Below are 20655 nucleotides of genomic sequence, written 5' to 3' on the forward strand. Positions count from 1 at the left end.
CCAGTTCATTTCTGCGGTTTGTGCACAGGCTAGAGAGATGTTTTCTGCAGCCAGTTCCGTCACCGAGCACTTGCTTAAGGCATACACTGCAAATGTCATTAGCCCTTTCCTTACGGTCATGCTTCTCAACATCTAGTCTTCCAGCTTTAAAAGCAGAGTGTTTCAGCTGTACGAAGTGGTTTTAGCTCCACCAGCAGCGTTTTGCATGGAAGACTTGTGAGCTGGACTTAACTTAGCCATGGTAATTGAATACAACGTTAGTCACAGGAAACGAGTCATATTCCAAGAACACTGCTATGAGAATAAGGAAATGAAGCTACAAGTTCACATTAGAGCTGTAGCAGCCTTCTCTCTCTCTTTTTTTCTTCTTTCTTTAATTGTGGTGGACAAGTGTCTCTCCTGTCCTTTAGGCTTCTTCATTACTATTTGTTTAGCCCCGTAATCCTACTCATAGCAATTACTACGTATTGCAGAAAGGTTTTGGATCAATTTTCTTCTTTTGATGAAACTAGATGCTGTTAAGGCTGTTGTCTTTCCTCTTTTCCTTATATATTTTCTTCCTTTCCACTACAACCAAATTGTTCTAAAATAAAGCCGTTTTATTTATTTATTTATTTATTTATGCATATGCGAGTCATTCAGTGTCATTTCACTCTAATCCACCCCAAGGGATCTATTAACAAGAACCTCGGTTGGGGCTCATTTTTATTCTGTGGGATGACATGCTGCAATGTGGCTCAGAATTTGAGTCACTGTGTTCTTAAAACATTAGAACAAAGATAAAGGAGGAAAACCAGCTTTAAATATTGATAGCACAGTTATGCATTGCTAATACCAGCCAGTATCTTCTGGCTTGAAAGATGGGCTTATTCCCCTTACTCACAAACATGTATTGGAACAATAGGGGTCAGGTTGAGAGCTAAATGTCTCTTGAAACAAACTAAATCCATCAGAGGTTTGGACTTTCTAAATGAGGCTGAGATTTCTAAACCAGGATCTGTCCCGGGCCCATTTCATCTTCTGTCTCTGTTTCCTGCTGCCTGAAAGCTCAGGATGGCTGTCATCTACTCTGCATTTTAGATTTTTTCACCATCTCACATCCTAAAATTAAGCTTTCCCCCTTGACACTCCCCCTTAATCCTTACTCTATCAACTTTCCCTGGTATTCTTCTACTTATGGAGAACAAGGATTAACTCTGAGAGAACTGAATAGTACAACTGACAATAGAGTAATGGACACTGACACATACAGGTTAAATGTAACCAAGGATAAGCTTTACTCCTGTTCATAAAAAGTAATATATACAATTAAATCTCCATTATCTGGGGAAAACTGTGTCCAGGCTAACTGAAGGCTAATGAAGATGAATTACTGCTTCTTTTGGGTACGGTGTGCCACCTCGGACATGTCTTCATGATGCCCCAGGTTTCCAGGAGGATTGTTAGCACATGGAGTAATATCTATTCTCAGTGGTCCCTCTAGCAACCTAGCCCTAGAGCTAGGAGGCTCGTGCAGACATAAGAGCACGTTGCAGCTACTGCCAATAAATTATACTACCTCTATGCACAGCCACTTGTATTTTGCATTGAGTGAAGAAGCAACCTTTCCTATGCTGGATAAAAACTGCAGGGATAATGAGAAATGACCAAGTGTTTTTTTAAATGTGTGCCAATTATGTGAGAGTAATACAGCAGTAGGATCACAATCAGTGTCTTAACTGACCATTACTCATAAAAAAATCTGTGTGGAAATTGCTGTTGTACTAAAAGTACAGCACTAGCACTCAGTACGAGAAACAGTGGCCTTAAAATTAAAACACTAAGGCAGTATTGGTCACAAGAGGGACGTGGATGCTCAGCAGGTGGGACGTATGATGGCACGGCAGGCCGGGGGGGCCGGGGCCGCGGTGGCTGGGGCTGTGTATCCCAGTCTGGATACCAGTTGGCATAACCTAAAAGTCAGTAAAGAAACAGGTGTTAAGATCTATCAGTCTTAGCCATACTTACAGGAAAGCCATTAAAAACAATTTGATACTTACTTTTCAGCTTCTCACGTTCTGTATTTTCTGCAAAGAGATCGGAAGAGGAAAGAAATGTGAGTACCATTCAGTGGTGGTTCTTAATGTGAAGAGGTAAGCCTTTGCTGGTGCCTGGCTGCTTGCACTGATGATGCCAGTTAATGCCTAAAACATCCTGCAAGGGGGAAGCAGGACAGCAAGAACAGGCTCCCAACTGCTGTGGAGTTCATGTATTTTATTGAATTGAAAGAAAAGCAGAAAAAAACGGCTGTATCAGGAAGAATTTGTGTCATGGGGGATGAGGGAATAAAAAGTAACAACAAAACATGGAATTTAATTTAAATTGTTACACATACCAAATCTAAGTAGTTACAGACAGACAAATATAATTACTAATTTATCATGGAAGTACACCTTTACTAAAAGTTTTGACACATTTGTAGGACTGCCTATGTGCATCCTATTGAAGTTCCTCATTTGCCCTATAAGAGAAAATGGTAAAAGCCAGTGGTAGGATCTAGCACTTACCTTTTAAATACTCTGTTCCTCCTGTCCCTCCCCCTAGTCTTTGAGATATTTCTAGTTTTCCTGTGATGCATCAGTCTGAGACTTTAAGATGAGTCAGCCAGGATATTACAGAAGGAAATAAGAGTACCAAATGCTCAATCATTTCTACAGCTGAGGTTGTCTAGAGCCTGGCTAGTAAAGACCATCCCCATTAAACCTCTGTATAAAATTCATATTTGATTGAACACATTGCTGCATGTCCTTTAATCTCTGTTTATTTAAAACGTTGCCCAGTTTGGGACTAGGTGAGTAGACAAAAAGGTCCAACCCCTGCAAACTGCTGTTTGGAGCAGACTCAGAGTGATGGGGTACAGGCTGTGTGTTTCCCTGCTGTGCCCACACCCTGACACCGAGGGAGACGGACCCAGCACAGACTCACTCCGGCTCATTAGTGGGAAGGTGGGAGCAGGGAGCAGGCTGAGCCCCTTCGCCATCACCCACTTCTCTCCCAGGCTCAGGCAGCATGTTTGCAGGGAACATCTCCACCCCAGAGAGGATTTCACTCCAACCAGCTCCTTTCACTGTTGCATCTTTGCGGGGTTTGGGAGTGGGCTGTGCCAGCTCAGCCCCACACCAGCTCCCAGCACTGGCCAGACATCCCACAGCTGCCACAGGCCTGCTCCAAAGGGGTTACCAGTCCTTTATTAATTGCTCCTCCAGATTTGATTTAAATCCCCTCATCCCCTGAGCCTTTTGAGCTCTGTTATAACTGTTCATTTAATTATATTCATGAGCACTCTGATAACACTGAGCGTAGTAGGGAAGAGATTTACAAGCAAGCTGGTTTTCAGAAAATTGTGGAAGTTAGAAATAACTGTGCTTTTTGGTACAGAAATATGGTTGTGTGGAAAATGTAAGACATGCTAAACAAGCAAGAAAGCAAAAGATAAATTTCCTATTTCTGCTGGGAGAGAAGAATTAGACTGAATATTTGCTGGGACTAAAATTTTGGATTTAACTTCCTGACCAGATAAAAGAGAGAAAGTAGTCTAACTGATACTTCCCTGCATCAGAAACTCTGGCTTCTACTTCTGAGAGCCTTCAGCAGCAAAGTATTTCAATTATTTCCTTCTTACACTATTCCTCCCAGAGTTTGGTACTGTTGCTGTGTAGTGTGCTACAGACCCACTATGCACTTAGTGCAAATTGACTCATCGTATTTCTATTGCTAATTATGCCACTTTTATTTCTATGCAGTTTTCTTAGTTGATCACTTTGGTCTTACCACAGAGCTTGTCTACACACTTCTCATTACTGCATCTACTGCATGGCTGTCCTTCTTTATATGGTTTTCTTGGGTAATTCCCCCTGCAAAACATGAACAGTGTTTTGTTAGCTGTCATTGAAAAGCTATCAAGGGGAGGGAATCCCCAAAAAACTGGTCATTGAAATTGTTTGAAATTCCTTTTAGATCAGATTAAAGCTCTCACTGGCATGGGGAACAGTTGACTCTCACCACTGGAAATTAATGAGACTTCACAGGCAATACTGTATTATTGTAAGCATATAAAAATCTGCGTCTAGTCCCTCATTACCTACCTGGATTATAAAAAACAAACCTGTAAAAAATAAGTCGAAATACTACAAGGTACCAGATAAACTAGAGGACTGTCTTCCTTTTATTTCTTAAATTACAATGTCTTGCTTGAAATTCGGGTAGGGACATAGAAAGATGTAATCTTTTTGAAGCGGGAAGATTACACCCTTTCCACTTTTCCTGCACAGACTGAAGTCAAAACAGATTTTCTTCTACCATCTGCATTATATGGTCTCAGCTATGATCTGCTGTCCTGTTTTTTTAGAATGGGATTTTCTCCAGTCCCAGCTATGTCCAGTAGGTTCTGTTCCCAATGGCCAGGGGAAGTTTCCCTTGGACAAGTGACACGAGGATGTAGCTTATTCTGAAATTTGTTACAACTGCACCTGTCATTTTGGCATCTGATACCGGATCAGTTGGGATAGTTAAAAAATAAAAAAACCTCCAAGTGCCATAATTAACTTACGCTGGCCCATAGTTACAAACAAAGTGTGCTGCTTTGAACAGTCCTGGAAAATTTTCAACTGTACTGCAGAAGTGAACTGCGCAGCCAACTTTGAAACTCTCTGCCCAAACGACCTGCAAGACGAAGGGAAGTACGTGATGCACTGTTCAAATACTGCCAAAGCAACAGCATTAAGGGAGGACGGAGAAGGAAAGTATCTCAGGGAAATTTAAATCAGCTGACACAGGAGCAACTTAAACAACCTGCAGGGCAGCTGGGATAAATGATGGCTTGATAGCCATTTTTGCACTTATTATCTGGCGCCCCTGTAAATGTGAAATTGCCAGGGGATAATCCCTCTCCACCATTACTGGAAGTAGAACTTGACATCACTGGGGCTTGTAATATTTGCTTCCAATCTCATGCAACAATAAGCTGGGGGGTGCAAAGCTCTGCTGTAATTCCTGTTCCAAAGCAATGTGTTCCAAGCCTGTACTCAGATTTTCAGTGAAATTAGATTATATATATGTATATATAGGACTATAAAGAACTGGGCATGTAAGACTCACCTGAGTGTAGTGACCACACTTGTCAGTACATGTATTGGTGCTGAAATCATAGCTGCTGACTTCATTAAACCAGGCCCTGAGTGCTGCATCCACAGAGAATATGTGGGCTGTGCCAGTCCAGATGTTTTCTCCAACAAGTGCAAAGGTGGGGTGCATTTTCCCTGGTGTTTCAAGGTAGGTATTGTGGTTAAACGTGCACTTCTTTGCCCACGCTTTGGCAGTCTTAGCTAAAGCAGCGTCCCAGGACTGTAAAAAAGGATGAAAACATACTATAACCGGCACTGCTGACTTAGCTGAATTCAAGCATTTTTAAACAGAAACTTGTTAAAGAGTTCTTTTCCCCTTTTCTGCTTCTCATCCCTGCATTCAGTTTCTTTCTCTCACTTGACAGTTCTACTCCCATAGCAAATTTTTGTCTTCTTTCTCCCTTACCTATTGCAGGACATGCAGGATCTATCCATTGTCCTGTTGTATCTGACTTGTTAATATATTTAGAGCTGGAGTGCAGTCTTTAATCTGCCACACTGAGGGGGGTAACTGTGAAACTCCCAGCTATAGAGGGGCTTGGAGAACTTTGTGCCTAGGAGATGTTGGCTGTCCCGGGATTTGCACTTTGCAATTATTATCAGACCTGACAGGAATTCTGTTCTGCTGGCCAGGACAGAGGGGAGAGTTATAGCTGCTCCCTTCCTCAGCTCCTTCTGCCTCTCTTCTCTCTCAGCAGATGGACTAAGCAAATAAAAGACTCATCTCTGCTGGGCTGAGAAGGAAACACTCCTATCCAAAGAGGCACAAGTGATAATTTGGCAAACCAGTCTGGCAGACTTGCAGATTTTGCACTGAGAGGAAAAGTTCAGTACAGGGAAATGCAAGTTAAGGGATGTGAGAAAAAATTGAGTTTGTGTTCATAACAACAGTTTTGGAGATGGTTATTACCATTTGAAAGTAATAGACCAAATAGCAAATAAAGTATTAAAAACTCTTTGCAAAGGAATGGAGAATAAAATCACATATATAATCATACTTCTGCAGAAGTGCTGTTAAATGCTGTGTGCAGCACAGCACCCCACCTCAAGAAAGGTACACTAGAACTAGAAAGGCCAGAGAGAACCTGGAGTAGGATGATAATCTTCATGTTTGGAGGGCTTTCATATAACAAGAGAGTGCTCTGCAGCTTCAGTCAGAGACATCTGGACGTCTTGTGTGAAGTAGGTAAATAAGCAGCCATAACTTGCTTCTTCCAATACAAAGACCAGACACTGTTAAATGAAGCTAGGCATTAACAGGCCCAAATCAAACACAAGGAAATAGCTTCACACAACCTGTGGTTAGGCTGTGCAGCTCTTTAACATACGATGCTAGAACTGATAAAAACTTAAATAACATCAAGGCTGAAAAAAAATCCAAAAAATCCATTAAGAGCTTGTAAGTACCATGCAACACCTTTGATTCAAGAGGCTTAAATATATTTGTCCTGCTGTTATTCCAGAATTGCTGGGTCTTTGGTCTGAGCAGGTAAGTTTGCTCTTGTACACTAGCTTTTTAAATTAAACATTGTTTTTAAAATGGCAAGAAATTGAAGTCACTGGTACTCTGAATCTTACCCATTTACTGTGAGCTTCCATTTGTAGAAATGATTCCTACTCTGCATGTGGTTATGCATTTAACTTCCTTTCCATCTATGCAGTACTGCTGGAGGGCTCAGAGAAGTGACATGCACTGACTGGGGTTACCTCCCTCAGCTAGCTGTACACATTTTTCCTTATGTATTCCACTGAACAACGTGTGACCTACCCATAGCCTGTTCTGATATCCACTGTATTTGTAGGAAGCTCTGCTTTTCAGCCTAGGTATTACTATCCCTGCTCTTCAAACCCTGCTGCAGCAAATGAGATCAGGTATCTAAATGGATGTCCTGAAAACTCCCTTTATTCAACACACGTTCTAGATTAGAAGAAACAACGGGAGATGACAGATTTTCAACAAATCCTGTTGTGCAGATTGCCTGCTCAGGAACTTTTTAAAAACCAAACAGCTTCCTTGTATGAAACCTGACCTGGTATAAAACAGATTACTATCGCTCTTAGAAAGAGGTAGATGACGCACTGAGAACTGAACACTACTTTTTACAATACAGCCCTTTGCTCTGACTGAAGTTGAGAGTAGCTAAATCTTGTGCTAAAAAAGAAATTTGCTTCAAATTATTAAAACTGAACAATACTGTGAAAATTGATGTCTTTTCTATTTCTTAAAAAGAACCAACATATATGTTACAGAAATCATTAACTGAAATGGAAAGAATAGCACAATGCAAATGAAGAATAAGATGGGCTAAATCAGCAGCCCAATCTATAATAATTTCAAACAGATCACAAACACCACCTTACCATACGAAACATGTTGCTGGCTGGTGGATTCACTTTGGATCGAAATGTGTTGTGAGCTCTCACACAATCTTCAATGAACTTTGCATCTTCTATGTCAGGCAAGGGATATTGCAGATCAGCATGAAAGCAAGTGAAGAAATCCAGTAAGAACAATGCAGCAAAGTAAAATGTGATTTTCATAACTCTCCAGTGGTTTTTTTTTAAGTTTTACAAAGAGAAATCTCTTAGGTGGAGATGATACCAGCAAGCAGTTTTTCAGAGGTTGGCCTCTGGGTGTGGAAGCACTTGAAAGTGTCAAACTAACAGGAAGTGAAGTGCAATTGCTTAATAAGGTACAACTCTATCTGACATCATAGCTGGCAGTCAAAGGGTGAAGCATGAAACAGGCATCTGCCATGCACATCAGCAAGAAGCAACACTCCAAGTATACTTCTGTCTTTCCTTTGAGTGTTCTCCATCTTGGTTGGCTGCCAAGCCATTCTGTGATTGTAGGTCTTATCTGAAGAGATGCTGCAAACAGCTTTCTTAAAACCTTCACCAATAATAAAAACTGTAGTTTTGACAAAACAGAAATCTGCTGCTCAGCTGATTTTCCAATAGTATTGCTTAGTCATATCAGCTTAGTTATAATTATGTTGCAGGACGTTGCTTCAATTTCAGAATTACTCAATGAACAAACAGAATTAGGAAATCTGTGCTTCAGCAGGAGTCAAAAAAAAGGTTTTTGAACAGCACCTGGCTGCAGAACAGACATTCTGGCCTGGTTTGCTGTGTAACAAAAATAAAATTTGGAAATCCTAAGCTTGAGTATGTGTTGATTCTCTCCTCCTTAGTTATTTGCTATTACCTGCTAGCCTGAAATCACTGGAGGAGCTTCCTGTGCTCCTGGAGAGTAGCTACAAGATTAGCACTCCTGGTGTAACATTCCAAGCCTGATCACTTCTTGGGGCAGTAGGATGGTATGTGTTGGCATTTGTATTGTCTCCCCAGCTGTTCTACAAGCTGGTTGAATTTTTTTTTTCAAACCTAAACCAAATGGTACATATATGCAAGAGCATAAGAAGAACCATATGTTTTAAGAGCTAAGGTCTTGTATCCCAGTTTTAGGTAGGTTTACAGGGAAAATTTGTTGCAAATAGATTGTAAAAGATGTTAATGGGTCTTATTCCCTGCTCAGTTTTGCCAGTTACACTTAATGTAAAACCATGATTATATTACAACTACATGCAATTTGCACAAAAAATATCACACTGAAACTGAACCTTTAATTTAACAGTACAGTGATCTTGCACTTATATATGCATGCAGCTGAAATTCTGTGTTTGGAAAATGAGCTGAGATTTTATGCAGTAGGAAATTTTGATGGGTCCAGGATAGTCCAGGTTATAAAATGCTTTCTTGCATTTCTGGCTCCATCTAGTGACTCTATCTATATTTAAAGCAGAAGTCCAGCCTGCCCTCGAGCATCTATGATGTTTTCCCAAGAAGAGAGTTTTAGACTTTTGCCAGCATTAAGCAGTTGATCTCGACAATTAAGTTTTGGGATTTGGATATCACATTATATTTGTCTGGACAATACAAGCATTGCCTATCCTTGTGCAGATCTCAAGTGAAATTTAGCACCATGAGCTGGGAGCTGGGTACATGCATGAGGCTTTACAGCCTCATGATTTTGAAAAATTCCCCATGTTTACATCCCACTTTCTCTCTTCTGGTAGTCACTAACCAGGACATTTTACCAAAGATAACTCTGACTTGAATGTAACAACCACAAACCTTAGCACAGTTCTGCACTATGAAAATTAAGAATCTGACCTCATCATACCAATTTAATGGCATCAGCAACATCAAAAACTTTATGACTTCCAACCCAAATATTCTTTCCAACAGATGTGAAATTAGGATGGCACAGATGTTTCTTACTTAAGTATATGTTAAGTTTAAAAATGCATTCGTCTGTGCCCTTGCAGTCTGTGCCAAAGCTGCATCCCAAGTCTGCAAAACATGAAAGGTGAAATAGTTATGCAATGTTAAGTTACAACAAAATCTTAAACAATCTGATAAAACCAGTAAACAAAAAAGCAGATAGATATCAAATGCTGGAGTTTCATAAAGAAATATTTTCCCTTATTTAGGCAAGTGCCTGAGTTTTATTTTAATTGACTTTTCTTATTGCAGCAGAGAAATACAAACTAATTTCATTAGACAAGTTTTTCCTCCCTTCACTGTTGAAAATTAACTTTGTAAGAGCAATTGCTAGCAACTGAAAAGATGTTTGAAATGCAGTTTTGTCTTCAGGTAAGGAATCGCTGGCATATTAATTAAACATGAAGCTTTTTGGGTTTTTATTACTGAACAGGTCTTTAAGGATTTCGATTTGATACATAAAAAATAATTCAAATTAAAAATGCACAGATAGTGTAGGTTCAACAGTACAAATATTTTAAGTATTTTTAAGAGAGGTTCTGGAACTCTCTATTTACTCCTCCTATGGTAAGGCTTTAAATATACATCAGGGCATTTTACAAAGACAGCTTCAGGAGGTAAACATGCCAATTCCTGGCCAGTAACTCATTCTACTACCTTTTACTTCTTTGCAGCTGATTCCTGAACATAAACAATCTTCTGTATTTGTCTTCCAGTCATGACTGTTTTTCAGCAAGTTTACCTTTAAAGTACCTAATTTTATATCTTAAAAGAAGGTGATGTGGTTTATTGCCTAGGGTAACTGGTGCTCATATGTTTCAGTTCACGCTTAGTTTCTGTGTGGACTTTACAGTTAACTCCACTGGCTGCTGATACTCTTTCCTCCCTTAGGCCTTTGGTTTTTCCCTAGCTGTACTTTCAGTCATAACTTTTCCTGGTTTTCCTATTCCTGAGTATTTAAAACTGTGTGTGATGTCTTTTGCAAACTTCATCACTTCCAAAATGACCCCTCCCCTTATCTGCCAATCCAGCTTAAAACCCACCCAAGCAAAGGACATTCTTTCCCGAATACATGCGTGTTCCCAAGCATGTTCAGGATGCTCATCCTTTAGCTGCCCATTGCTAACATGTTCCTCTTGAGGCACAAAGCGGACTAAACATCAAACATCCGCTTTTTCTGCATCTTCTTCACTTTTGTGTAACACTTCCAGCAAAAATTTTCATTTGCGACCGGAAACGCCCTTCAACCCTAAGAGTGCAGCTCCTAAGCTGTTTCAGACGGAGAGCCCGGCCGCCCCGGGGCTGTGCCCGGCGGTGCCCGCGGGCCGTGGGCGGGGCCGTGGGGCCGGGCCGTGGGGCCGGGCCGTGGGCGGGGCCGTGGGGCCGGGCCGTGGGCGGGGCCGTGGGGCCGGGCCGTGGGGCGGGGCCGTGGGGCCGGGCCGTGGGGCCGGGCCGTGGGGCGGGGCCGTGGGGCGGGGCCGTGGGCGGGGCCGTGGGGCCGGGCCGTGGGGCGGGGCCGTGGGGCGGGGCCGTGGGGCGGGGCCGTGGGGCGGGGCCGTGGGGCCGGGCCGTGGGCGGGGCCGTGGGGCCGGGCCGTGGGCGGGGCCGTGGGGCCGGGCCGTGGGCGGGGCCGTGGGGCCGGGCCGTGGGGCCGGGCCGTGGGGCGGGGCCGTGGGGCCGGGCCGTGGGGCCGGGCCGTGGGGCGGGGCCGTGGGGCGGGGCCGTGGGGCCGGGCCGTGGGGCCGGGCCGTGGGGCGGGGCCGTGGGGCCGGGCCGTGGGGCCGGGCCGTGGGCGGGGCCGTGGGCGGGGCCGTGGGGCCGGGCCGTGGGCGGGGCCGTGGGGCCGGGCCGTGGGGCGGGGCCGTGGGGCCGGGCCGTGGGGCCGGGCCGTGGGCCGGGCCATGGGCGGGGCCGTGGGGCGGGGCCGTGGGGCCGGGCCGTGGGGCGGGGCCGTGGGGCCGGGCCGTGGGGCCGGGCCGTGGGCGGGGCCGTGGGGCCGGGCCGTGGGGCCGGGCCGTGGGGCCGGGCCGTGGGCGGGGCCGTGGGGCCGGGCCGTGGGGCCGGGCCGTGGGCGGGGCCGTGGGGCCGGGCCGTGCCGCGGGGCGCCGCCGGGGGCCGCTGTGGCGGCTGTGCGGGGCGCGGCCCGGCCGCGGGAAGGCGGCGGAGAGGCGGCGGCCATGGCGCTGTCGGCCGTGCAGCAGGTGCTGCTCTCGGCCGTGTTGGTGCTCTGCGTCTTCGTCGTCATGCCCAGGATGTTCGGGGGAGGCGGCGGCGGGCGGGCCGGCCGGTCTCCGCGGGGCGGCCCCGGCTATTACGATCCCCGTCAGCACGGCAGAGGTAGGAGCCGGGGCGGTGCCGCGGCCGGGGTTCCGTGCCGGAGCCGCCGCGGGCTCGGGCGGACTGGAAGGGAACCCCGGGACCCGAGAGGGATGTGCCCTCGTCCGGCGGGAGGCGCCGGTGTACACGGGCTGTGGACGGGGAGGCCTGGTCAGACCGCTTCGAGCTGGCCTGTACGCGCCTTAAACACCCCCACCTCCGGCGGTGTGCTGCTGTTCTGGTTCGCCAGTGCTTTGGGTTTTGTCTTTGTTGTCTTACCAAAACTACTCCTAAGTGCGAGAAACGCCCGGTAATTGGAAGTGTGGGGCGGTGTGACGAGCAGTGCCCGCAGGGGCACAATCGAACGGATGAGGAACTGGGAGGTGTCACAGGGGAAAACTCAAGTGCAATAAGGAAGCCAAGTGTTGCTGTTTGTAAATGTATCCACAGAGTGGTACAAAATCTGTCCGGCAGTGTATTAAAAATGAGTCCAAGATGCTTGTTTAGAAAATGTATCAATGAATGGGCTACAGAGTTTACTACTTGTGGGAGCTAAAATGGTAGAAATATATGTTAAGTCATGTCAGTGCATGTCACGATTTAGCTGAAGGTCCAAAGGTCCACCTTTGTTTTTGACAATCACAAAAAGCCTGCTTTTGTGATGTAGCTCTGTGATTCATTGATGATGCCTTCCAAGGCGTTTCAAACCGACAGATAGCTAGCTAGTTGCTATAGTCCTGCAGATGTGTCTGTGCTTTTCCCTGCCGGCACAAGAATCGAGGCTTGAGCTGCTACCATGTTCTTCCCAGCTGATATCAAACTTACTGTGCTTCATAAGCTCTTGCCTGGCCTGTTTTCTCTTGATTAGCTGTATATTCCCTATAGATCAAATTATTTTAAAACCAAATCCTTAAAAAATAGAAACACTTCACATGCCTGTGATTCTACCGAAGTACTGGCCCAGCACTGAGTAAAATAAATTTCAGACAGATCTCCTCACCTCTCTGGGTGGTTCTTTTTTCCTGGTTGGCTAGTAATTCACTTTGCTGTTTCTTCTGTGGGATAAACTTGGTGCAGGACACTGGACTCCAGTAGGATTCAACGTTCCTTCTCTCCACCCAGAAGGTGTTTCCCTTGCCACATTCTTATTTGCATGATCTCTAGAAATCTTTTTATCTGTGATACTATTTTAGTAAAACTTCTCATTTACATTAAAAACAAATAGAACTTAAAGTAGGTAAAAAAGGTGAGTGTAAATGTAAAACTAGGAATCAGTACGAAACATTCTGAAAGGTGGAAAAATATGTATAATATAAAATGTGATTTCCAGATTAGTTAGTGCAGTTTTAGCAAGTCTAAACCTACTTGTCCTGAAAGGAGAATGCCTGCCAGAGTTTGCACTGAGTGATGAAGGTAGCTTGAGTTCCGATTGTATCAGCTAGGGCGCTTAGTTATTGCTTAATTGTCCAATTGTGTTTTGAGTTCCAATGAGCAAACATAGGGATAAAAGCTGAGTGTTGCAAACTGATCAATTACATGTGGAAGAACTTGCAGTCATACCTGGCATGACTTCACTTTAGATCTGATAGTAAAGGCTGCTACACCCAAGGTCATCCCTGCAGGTCCGAAAAACTTTTTTGGCTAACTTATTTTAGGCAATACTAAAACGCTGTTCAAGATCTCTTATCACAAAGTACCAGTTTAGATTAGCAGAATTAAATCCATTTTTTTCTCTTGCAGTTGGCAGAAGCTGTAGCCAAATAGTTGTTTCACTGGGAGGTGTAACTTTAATTTTTTCTCTATCTGATGGTGGCTGTACTTTGCACACTTGAGTTATGTTACCATGAGTTCCTGAAATGCCCATATTACAATATTAATTGACAAGAAGTGATTTCCATAATGGTCTTTTGTTTGGGAGTTTTTATAGAATGTGAACCTTGTCATACCCATACTCAGTTCTGATACATTAAGTTCAAAATTGTAAGTCTAGGCAGTTGATTGAGACATGATTGTAAAACTTCACAGTCCCCCAATCCCCTGCCATCTCTGCAAGCATCTGCATTCTTTAGCTGATGGTACCATGAACCCACAAACCCTTGATTTAATTACCAAATAACCTGTTTCCTAAGTTGAACAATGGCACTGGCTGTTTTCTCATCTGCTCCCTGTTCTGGCAGGCAAATTACATGCAAAAGTACTTCTGACTTCCAAGGTTGCATCTCTTGGCTATTGTGTAATCTTCTCCTGATAAATATTTGATTTGCAGAGGTGCAGTACTTCTAAGCCTGTGGGAATATCCATGTAAAACTGAAATGACTGTCAAAATAATGTAAGCAGCTGCACAGCATGTACATTTCAACAAAACTTTTTTTTCCTGGGACCAGACAACTCAATTTGTAATTAATTCAGTTCCTTTGGTGTAAAGGAAAAAATACTAATTATCGTTTCCAGCGTTATCCATAGTTTCTCTGGGTATGCTTTAATTTCAAGATTTAAATTGTTTCTTGTTATGTCTGTCTTTCTGTGATTTGCTGAGGGTTTGCCAATGTTGCTGTGAAGGAAGATGCTTAAAATTTGTATGTTAAAGAAACCAAGCTTCGTTGGAGAGTTTTTGCTGCCTAGATTTAATATGCTGCCTGTTAATATAAGAAAAATTCAAAATTTTTTTATTGGATGCAAGGCTGCCCACACTGTCTTAGAAGAGTGATGAACAAAGATGATTACACAAGAAGAAAACAATTTAATTCCAGTTGTGGACTCCTGATTTCATTTCTTACCTTGTTGTCTTTCCCTCAATTTAATTTTTAAGGTAGTCCTCAGACAGTTTATCAAGTTCACCGGCATCCAGGAAATTCTGACAGTAATACTTACCAGAGTATTCAGCAGATGAGAAATGCAATGGAAAAAGAGATAAAAAGTGAGAGAACGAGAGGAAATGGTAGAGAGTTAGCATTCACCCTCATGCCATTGTATGCTCTTGGAGTGGGAATGTTTGCAGCATACAAACTTCTTAAGGTAAGCCATAGGAAAAGCATTAAATTATTGTAGTTAGGAGGAAATGTAACTGCTTGGCTTGTTTGTTTTTCCAGTTCTGAGTCCATGTATATGGTTGTCCAAAAGCCATTTCTTGCTCTGTTTGAGTGTGAAGTCCAAAGTTAAAATTTTAGCGTATCTAGTTCTTCCTTATGAAGGCTTCTGGCTTACATATTTTTAGACATTTGAAGAAGTGAGAATCTCACCCTGTAGCCTCAAATGAGAATCTGAGAACCTAAACAGTGCTGCTACCTGAGTCTGTAACCTAAGTCTCATCAGTGTTTCACTCCCTTTTCATTCTTCAGAATGAGATTGAGTGTGGGAAGGAGGCGGACAATTCCTGCAGAGCAGTGCTCTTAGATTAGCAGTTAGATGGAATTGCGAGTAGACTGGATCTTTTATTTGGACTTCTCATTTGATCATGCAGGTGCAACATACAGGTTTATTCACATAATGGATACCTTTTCTACCATTTGTAAATTAAAAAGGGAGAACACATGATCACTTGTTTTTTAAAAGGAATCAGTCTTGAAATGTATTATTTATAGTAAGAGATACTACAGGACTTGCAAAGCTGAGAGTGTACCTGGAATACTGTTGCTTGCCCTCAGGGAAAATAAAAATGAACAGGAATAAGACTGGAGACAACATCCTCATTTCTGGAGACAGTTCATGTTAATCTTGTGTATGAGAAAAATATCACAGTTTAGCAAAATGAGTATAGAGGCTGCCCAGTTTAGTATAAGATTTAAAAATAATGAAAACCATATTTTGGGTGTTACAATTCTTTACACTTGGGCTTGTGGGATTGAAATGTAAATATTTTTATAATAGTATCTTTATTACTTTAAGAAATAAATTCTATATAGTAATTAATGATAGGAGACTGGATCCAGTAACCTAGAAGGTTTCTTCTGCTCCCTTTTGAAATAGCAACTGCTTTCTTTTACAGCTTTTGCCAGTCATGTTGTGTTTGCTTAAAATCAGAAGTGTTAGCTTAAGACAGGAAGAAGGCATCACAGAAGAAAAGTTTCATTAATGTAGCACATCTTCATGGTTGCTGTTTACTTTCACTGAAGTTCTAAAGACAGTGTTGGTTTTAGTACACAAATGATGATGAAGTTGTTTAACTCAATTGTATCTTTTAAAGATGAAGTCACATGAAGAAAGTCACTCCAAAAAGGAAAAAAGTACAGAAGACAAGGCAAAGGAGACAGGTAAGATACCCATTCGGAATGCATATGTTCAACAAAAATGCTTGTTTCCTACTGGAACAAAACATGTTTTCATTGATGCAATCTAGCTAAATGAAGACAATCTTTTAAGTTACTGAGAGCAGTTAGGAATCTACAAAAACCCACTTTGTTATTCTGTATGTTTGAAATGTTTGTTTGAGGTTTGTTTAAATTCTCCAGATGTAATGCTCTTTAAAACAGCTATAGTAATGCGGTATGATTCTCTTAATCACTTTATCACTTAAGATCTGTTCAGTTTTCTTCAGTTTAAATGGGATATAATCAAACAGGTATATTTAAATAATATAATGATCTGGTTTAGAATTGATAGTGGAACAGTATGGCTGAACAATTATAGAGACCATTTATGATTTGTAGGCCAAATGGGAAACCTGTCAAAAACGTTCAAAGTTGATGCTGTTTTCATACCTTTCCCTCCCTTGTCTAGACACATTTTTAGTGAATTGAACATCTTTTGGTGTCTCTGTACACCAGGTCTGGAATCAGGCTCAGCAGTGATTTGCTACACTCCCTACTCATCATCCTTGTGTGTTGCATTCTTCTTTCTTCAAAGTTTAATTGTATTTTAGGAGGAGTGATTCCACTTGATTGTAGTGCATTAAGTGTTAAATATATTTGTAAGGTGTGAATAGGCAAACACATGAAAGCATATTAAGTATAAATACAGTACTTACATCTCAGGAAGTCTTGCAGCTGCATCGTTTTTGACACTGGGAAGGTGAGCTCCACATTCTTGCTCAGTTTCTATAGAGGTGTCTTCTGTTTGGGCACTATTGGAGATAGGTTACTGGGCGGCAAGGACTTCTGTTTACACATAATAAGGCTTCTGTTCTTACCCCCACCATTCCCTTTTCATATTGTAGAATTTTATAGATGAAAGAAGCTTTCTGGTTTTGAATCTGTCCAACCAAAAATATAAATTAATATCCTAATGATATTGTAAAGACATTACTTACAATGTTCTTTCTCTTTTGCTCTGCCTCTCCCCCCACCCCCCCACCTCCCTCTTTTTTTGTTGTATTGCTTTTGTTTGTGTTTGTTTCTGTTAGAGCATCAGCTTTTAGAACTGGAGCAACATCTAGCACAGACAGAGAAAATGTTAAATTCTTTATTGACTCAGTTGGATCCACTTTCAAACTGGTGAGTGTTTCTAAAAAAATCTCAGTGTTGTTTCCTGTAAATTGAAATTTGCCAAAATGTTAACAAAGAGTTCTTAAAATGATCCTTATATATACGTCAGGAACAGTTTTGGGAGCCTTCTTTGATTACTTATTGTTTCCGTACCCTTTTGCAGGTAATACCAGTTCTGCCATTTGTGAACTTTTTCACAGACACCTCCCATCTCTTGTTCACCAAACATAAATGCAGAAGACATATGATCATGTTACTGTGGCTTAACAAGATGAATTTTAATAATGACCAAGGAGACTAATAGTGAAAATATACTTAAACTCAGTAGCATTTGAAAGCCCTTGTGGGAATTAGATTTTGGTAGCAGAGTGAGTTTCTTCCTTTAGATGTAATTATAAGGAAAAAATAGTTATCAAGGTATAGCTGCTTATTTTTGTGTTTTGAAATGAATCTGTAAAGTGTGTGTATTTCAGTGAAATAGAACTTCTCTATTTTAATGTGACAAGGGAATCAGTAATACAAAAACTCCTTGTAGTTTTGGAGAAGTTCTGTTCTTAAGAAGCCAGAGCCTTATATATCTACTAGAAATAAAAATATCCCTGCAGTTAATTTTGTAGACTGACATCCTCATGAAACAGGATGCTTTTAGATTAAAACATGCAGAATCAGGAGATTGTTTGTTCAGTGTACTTCTGAACTTAGCATATGCTGAAACTATTCAGCAGCAAATTCACCAGCCAGTTTGCGTAACAAATTTCTAGTAGTGATGAGGAGGAAAGTAAAAAAAAACCTTGAGTGAGAAAAGCCTTTAAACTCTAAAGTGCTGTATTAGACATTGTTGTACTACTACTAACAGTACTGTGGATAATTGTTACTTGTGGTACTCAGTATTGACCTTGGCCATTGGGGCTCCAGTGTTGGAGTTCAGTGACATTCAATAGTTGTATGATGTGATGGGCTCCCCACTTCTCAAGAGACAGTTCTCAAAGGAAAGCTTGACCTAAACATTTCACAAACTTAACTATGGTATTTATATACAGAAAGAAATACTGCAATAAGTGTATTATTATCAAGCACTCCCTTCCAAGATAATCTTTCACCTGTTAACATTTGTCTTCTTTTTCTAGTGTCAATGCTTTAGCTTGTGAGCAGAAAGATGAAATAATGACACAGCTCCAATCAATTAGACGACTGATGAAAGAAAGTGGATTGGATAAATCAGAAAACAAGACGAAAGGTACTTTAATTTTCAGACAGATAGATAATTAAGTAGTTCATATTTTAAAAGAATAAATGGATCTTACTATAATAATGTTCAGCTTCTGCACCTTAGGTAATTTGTGTGGAATTAGTTTTATTTTGGAGGAATACCATTCTTCCTGTTTGAGATGTATCCAATTTCAAATTTTTGATACATCATGCTGTATTTAAGAATAGGTGCTCAAGACATTGAACTGGCATGGACCACACAGTCACATTCTGCTTTGATAAAACAGGCTTTTGGAATGTCCGTTCCTAAGCAGTCTTAACTTTAGGCTAAGGATTTACAAATGGGAATCTCTGAGGCTGTGAGTAATGCTTGCATACAACACTGAACAGCAAACTGTATATTGGTTTCAACTGGAGACTTCCAAGAGAAATTTGGGGGATTTTTGCATTATTTGAGTCTTAATAGAAGAGGGAAAAAAGCCAAATTAAAAAATATTCTACTTCTAAACTGACCTGAAATTTAGAGCCTTTCCAGTAAACTTTAATTTTGATTATTTTTTGTGAATTTTAAGATCTCGGACACATTTGTAATGAGAAACTTGAAGATCTCATTCAGTCATTTGCTGAACATTCTCAAGAGAAAGAAATGGACAACAGAGAAGATGAATGTTATGAAGATTTGCTTGAGGATATTGATAATGATTACAAAATAGGAGAGCATGAATTACACGATGAATGTGAAATACATCAGTTGGAGCCAGATGTTGTAGAAGACGACGAAATGATAAGCACAGATGCCATTGAATCAGAAGAGATGGCACTGAGGAGACGCAATAGATATGAATGGAATCTGCATATGTAAAACTTTCAAAAGCTTATGAATTCTTTTTATAATGTCGTATGCACTTTAAACTGTTTGAAATGAAGTTACGTGCACTGCTATATGCTTTAAAAAGAGGGGTGAAATACTGCCTTTGCTCGTATCTGTGACAATTCTGTAACTGACTTCAGTGGCAGCAGAATTTTACTCAGGATGTTTACATATTTTTTCTATTTATTTTTTCCCTATAAAATTATTTCTGTACTCTGTATATAATGCACTGTAATTATATCTGATGCTTCACTAAAATATTAGAGAATCTTCTAATTGAGACTATAAAGAATAGATATTTCATAAATGTTTTGTAACTAGTAAGCATTATGCCACTTGAACTGTGACTTCCTTGAGTTCATTAAAAAGCACGCACTGATGAATTCAGCTCTTTGTGGAAAAATTTTCTCTTTGGGAGTGTGAAAATCAGTATGGGTTAAGTCTTTGAGATCCATTCATAGTTAAGTTTCTTTATTTGGAGAGAGAAGTTTAGCCGTGGACACTATATTAAAATAATAATGTCTGAATTTGCAGTCCTTTGAGTAACAGTGTTTAGTTTTGCATGTCAGCTTAATCCCTAATGTATTACACTGGATCACTTAATTTCTTCCCCACTTGTCACTGGTTAAACTCAGCAGCTGTCTAATAACTGAGTGATACCCATTAATACTGTATATCTGATTCACATTTATTTTAATACCATAGAATCTGGCCTTTTGATTCATTGTAATGCCTTTTTTTTAAAAATCAGAATTAACATATGTATTCCTATGTACTATTCAAGACCTGTGGGGCATGGGATCTTTTTTCAATACATTATGCCAACTTGATAGTGGCCTTTTAAAGTCATTATTAGGAACAGCATTTCTTTTCCTTTGCCAGAATAATTTTTGTCCATACCTTCATTTTTTTTACTCATTTTTTTGTTCACTTAATGCACACACCTATTGTACTGCCAGCCTTTAATGACAGGAGTTACCTTAGAGGTAGGTCTGACAGTATGGCACTGTTAAATTTTCTGTTTTATAATTGCATAGCTTTTAAGTAGGCCAGTTGTGATGCCTGAACTCTTCTGCTATCCGTATTCTTACAGGAAAATAGCATGTGGACTTGTTTTTATGGAGGAAATGTACTGTACTTAAAGGGACTAAATTTATTATCGTGTCACTCACTGAAATAGAATGAATTGTTCATTCTGGTGTAGAAACATGGTATGTGTTTGGTTCTAAAACTGGATCACACAGGCTTGCAAGTAGCAGCATCCAGAAATACATCCTTAGCGTCAGTGTGTTTTGCACTAAGTGAGATTTTGCCTAACTTTGGAAAACTGATGGACTACAGAGCCGGGGTTTCTCAAGCAGTCGCAGATTTTTTCCCCAAGACAGAACGG

General features: G+C 41.3%; 3 protein-coding genes across 3 annotated transcripts; 1 reads left to right on the forward strand and 2 right to left on the reverse strand.

The window, feature by feature from the left end:
- Positions 1-1253: 1253 nt before the first annotated feature.
- On the reverse strand, positions 1254-8452 carry LOC125325602 (glioma pathogenesis-related protein 1-like). Its single transcript, XM_048302758.1, has 6 exons — positions 7524-8452; positions 5137-5382; positions 4589-4701; positions 3811-3893; positions 2040-2066; positions 1254-1952 (listed from the first exon to the last, which is right to left on the reverse strand). Exons 1-6 carry the CDS (start codon positions 7701-7703, stop codon positions 1726-1728), a joined length of 876 nt encoding a protein of 291 aa, XP_048158715.1. The 5' UTR covers positions 7704-8452; the 3' UTR covers positions 1254-1725.
- Positions 8453-10713: 2261 nt separating this feature from the next.
- On the reverse strand, positions 10714-11628 carry LOC125325138 (extensin-like). The gene has a single exon (XM_048301886.1). The coding sequence runs from the start codon at positions 11626-11628 to the stop codon at positions 10714-10716; it is 915 nt and encodes a 304-aa protein (XP_048157843.1).
- On the forward strand, positions 11583-19652 carry CCDC107 (coiled-coil domain containing 107). The gene is made up of 6 exons (XM_048302182.1): positions 11583-11786; positions 14575-14780; positions 15949-16015; positions 17104-17194; positions 18313-18422; positions 18967-19652. Exons 1-6 carry the CDS (start codon positions 11627-11629, stop codon positions 19254-19256), a joined length of 924 nt encoding a protein of 307 aa, XP_048158139.1. The 5' UTR covers positions 11583-11626; the 3' UTR covers positions 19257-19652.
- The last annotated feature ends 1003 nt before the right edge of the window (positions 19653-20655 follow it).

Source organism: Corvus hawaiiensis, chromosome 4 (assembly GCF_020740725.1).
Source record: "Corvus hawaiiensis isolate bCorHaw1 chromosome 4, bCorHaw1.pri.cur, whole genome shotgun sequence".
Lineage (NCBI taxonomy): Eukaryota > Metazoa > Chordata > Aves > Passeriformes > Corvidae > Corvus > Corvus hawaiiensis.